The following is a 3820-nucleotide window of genomic DNA, read 5'->3' as shown; positions in this document are numbered from 1 at the left end:
GACCGCGGCTCTCAGGCCTCCGAGGGCGGGTTGGGAGGGGGAGGGTACTAGCGGAAGCCCCCCTGGGCGACTGGGGTCACGGATACCCTGAAGGGCTGAGGGTCCCTGGGCGTGGGGAAGGACCCACAGGGAGAGCATCCGGCAGGCACACGCCAGAAAGGTGCTTCTGGCAGGGATCGAAGGTCACGAGTCAGGGGTCAGCGGGGGCTCCTTAAGGCAGGGTGCTGTCAGCGGCCGGTGGTATGGCTGGAGATTACCTTTGAACCGTCCACGTCATTCGGCAATCTCAGGGAGGAGTTAGGAGCATCCTGAAAGACAGAGCTGGAAGGACTCAAGCGGCCTTCCTCTGGGTCAGAAGTATACCTTCCGAAGCCTCCCAGACACACGTCCCCTTGACTCGGCTCACACCTCCCACGGATGGGTGTCCCTGCTGGAACCCCGGTCTGCTGCGTTATTGGACAGCCTTGACGTTCTTCTGTCGAGCTTTTGTGGATCTTTTTACCCCTGGGTCTCATCTCCGCCACAGGGCTGCCCTTCAAACCCTGGCAAACCACTTCTGTATTCCCCTTGAGATTCACCTTCTCTGAGCTAAAGAAACATCCAGGTCTCTCAAGCTGTACTTCAGATGCCACTGCTGGGTCCCGCCCCATCGTGACCACCCTTCTGGGAAGTCTGTCTGGTGGGGCTACACGTCTCCAGGGGCAGGCTGCCCGGCCCTGAACTGGGAACTCCCCAGGGTGGGGCACCTCCGTCCTGACACCACATCCATTAATGCAGCCTGTGATCGAGTTGGCCCCCAGAGCCGTGCTATCACCCTGTCAGGTCCGATTGGACCTGCGAGTTGCGAGTCCGCTCAAACCCGAACACCTGTCGTGCATGAGCTATTTCAAACCAGCTGTCTCCAACCTCCACTTAGAATATCTGCTTTTTTAAACTGAATTTCCAGATTTTACACTTACACTTTCTGCATTTCATTTATTTTATTATTAAAGGCAACTCAGGAATGCTTAAAGCTGATCATGTCACTCAGAGGGAAAAGCTTTATAATTCAGAATGTTAAGATGTGGGGAGAATGAGTCGGTGCGGGGGGCACCCAATAGAGAGAAGGAAGGTTTCTGGGGTTGGTACCCAAAACTTTTCACGATCTGACCCCTGGTTACACACGCCAGCCGCATCTCTCAGCTCGTCGCATCCAGTGTGCACGCCACACTTGAGTTAAGCTGAACTGAGCCATGATTCCCAGGAGATGCAGTGGTAAAGAATCCGCCTGCCAATGCAGGAGACACAAGAGATGCGGGTTTGATCCCTGGGTCGGAAGATCCCACGAGGAAAGAAATGGCAACCCACTCCAGTATTCTGGCCTGGAAAAGTCCATGGACAGCGGAGCCTGACGGGCTACAGTCCACGGGGTTGCGAAAGAGTCGGACAGGACTGAGTTCGCATGCACCAACAGCCATGATTACTTTTGCTCGTGGTAATCTCTCAGCTAGGAAAACCCTTCCAGGCATCTGCAGCAGGCCCACTCTTACCCTGACTCTCCCACACTCGGCTGCTGGTCCGTTTTCCAGACAGACTGTGCTGGGTGGCCCCTCCTTTAATCTGCCAAGGCCCCCAGGGCATATACCCATTGCCTGCGATGGATGTTCACCACAATGTAGAGTAGGTCTCAGTTTGTAATTACCGAGTCCCGCGGGCTGCGTGCTCTGCAGGGGGGCAGATCTGTGTCCGATTCACTGCAGTTTCTCTAGCACACAGCACTGGAGCCTTGACGCAGTGACATCTGATAAATGGTTGCTGGGTGAGCCTTGTTAGACTCCATCCCGAGCCTCTCGGGAGGATGCTGTGAAGGCGTCTCCATCAGACCCTTCATCTCTCCGCCAGAGGCAGAACACTAGGCTGCTGGACCACAGGTTGTGTTTCCGCTTGACTTCACACGTCCAGTAGGTGGGGAACCTCTCTGCCCTGACACATGAGATCCCATTCCCAGCCTAGCAAATGTTTTTGCAGCCCAGCTGCCTGCGGACTCAGCCATCAACAGATACCTAGGACATACCGAATGCAAGACTTCAATCTTCTGACCCTTTGCCTGGCCTTAATGTTAACACCCGCTGGGCAGGTAAGGGTGAGTAATGAGCACACAGGCCTGGATTCTGTCCCAGCATGGCCTCACCTGGAAGCCAGGAAGGGAAGGTTGTCTGCTCTTGGGGGGAGGTCACAGGCTTGAGCTACACACTCCCTGTTTCCCTAGCAAGACGGCATCAGACAGGCAGCTCATCTCTGTTCACATTTAGCCAGACTTTTCAAAGGATGGGAGATTTACTAGAGAAAAGTGAATACAGACATCAGAGAATGGGATAATTGGATCCAGGTGGTGCGTCTGGTTGGCGGTAAAAAGACGGTGCCACTCAGTGAATACTATTTGATAGGGAAAGTTTCTCCTTCTCTCTCTTTTTATTTATCAGTGTTTTCTTTGCAGGCAGGATGTCTCAGCCCGAGCCCAGCTGAAAGCTCTTCAGAGGCTAGTTGGTGGCACTCAATAGCCTTTCAGCAGACTTAACCATTTCCAGCGTCTTCCCAGAGCAGGCCCAGCCCTCCCGAAGACTTTAGTGCAGGCAGAGAGAGGCTGGGGGGCTTGCTTCCCCCCCTGGGGGAGGCCCGAAGCCTGGGAGCCGTTAGCTGTGCCTGCCTCATGCAGGGGAAACAGATGAGAACGCCGAAGGACCGATTCAGGCCTGTTGTCTCCTCTCTAGGGGTGGTGGCAGTGCAAGTGTGCACATGCGCGTGTGTGTGTTAGTCGCTCAGTCGTGTCCGACTCTTTGAGACCCCATGAACTGTAGCCCACCAAGCTCCTCTGTCCATGGAAGTCTCCAGGCAAGAATACTGGAGTGGGCAGCCTATCCCTGCTCCAAAGGATCTTCCCGACCCAGGGATGGAACTCTGGTCTCCTGCATCGCGGGCAGATTCTTTCCCATTTGAGCTACAGTGGTTAGGTGTAACTGAGTCTGCACACAGCGTCCGGAGGCATCACTCCCTGATCTAACCTGCTGTCTTTTCCCTCTTGGCCAGATCACCAGGGTCCCCGTGGAATCCTGTGAGCAGTATACAACCTGCGGGGAGTGCCTGAGCTCGGGGGACCCTCACTGTGGCTGGTGTGCCCTGCACAACATGTAAGTTTGGCACAGTCTGGAAAAAAAAAACCTGGAATGCAGAAGACCAGGTACTTTCCTGGGAGTGTTGATGAGGGATGTGACCTCAGTTTGCAGGGAGAGAGGAATTTCCCTCTGCCGAGCAATAATTCTAATCGCAGTCAGAGTGCTGAAAGCAAAGAAGAGAGGCCGTGAGTGCCTTCTTTCCAAGGGCAGTGCCTCTGTGGTCTCACCTCCAAAACCCGACCCCTACTCCCTCCATCTCTGGCCAGCTGCTCTGAAGTCTGCACCTTTGCTACAGGGAAGGCTAGTGGCGTTGGAAGAACTTGCAAGGGAATTTGAAGTGTCTCTAGATTGTAGCCTGAACAAGCCACCTCATTCCTGGAGTTTGGACCCCAGTGAGAGGCCGTGAGACCCGGCATGGTCCACTGACAACCCTGGGCCTCCTTTCTCCCATCACCGGAAAGGGATAATGCCTACCTCGCAGGTGAAGCGTGAGGATTAAATGCTAACTAAATGCTTTGGCAGTAAGGAAGCTCAGGATAAGCTACACAAGTCAAAATGATGATCATGGACTCGGAACCCTTGGGAGGACCCTTCTGGCCTCCTCAGTCAGTCCCTGGTTCCAAGAAGCCTACATCTTACTCCAACTGGCCTCGCATCCCTATTCAGAT

General features: G+C 54.4%; 1 protein-coding gene across 1 annotated transcript in view; it reads left to right on the top strand.

Moving 5' to 3' along the window:
* Positions 1-3820, top strand: part of PLXNA2 (plexin A2) — a 235023-nt gene that overhangs the window by 144391 nt on the left and 86812 nt on the right. The window contains exon 8 of the mRNA XM_010836877.1: positions 3067-3167. Coding sequence (XP_010835179.1) covers positions 3067-3167 — 101 coding nt within the window. The remainder of the gene's footprint in view (positions 1-3066; positions 3168-3820) is intronic.

Source organism: Bison bison, unplaced genomic scaffold, assembly GCF_000754665.1.
Source record: "Bison bison bison isolate TAMUID 2011002044 unplaced genomic scaffold, Bison_UMD1.0 scf7180017864067, whole genome shotgun sequence".
Classification (NCBI taxonomy): Eukaryota; Metazoa; Chordata; class Mammalia; order Artiodactyla; family Bovidae; genus Bison; species Bison bison.
Note: the sequence above shows the minus strand (reverse complement) of the source record. Positions and strands in the feature narration are given on the sequence as shown.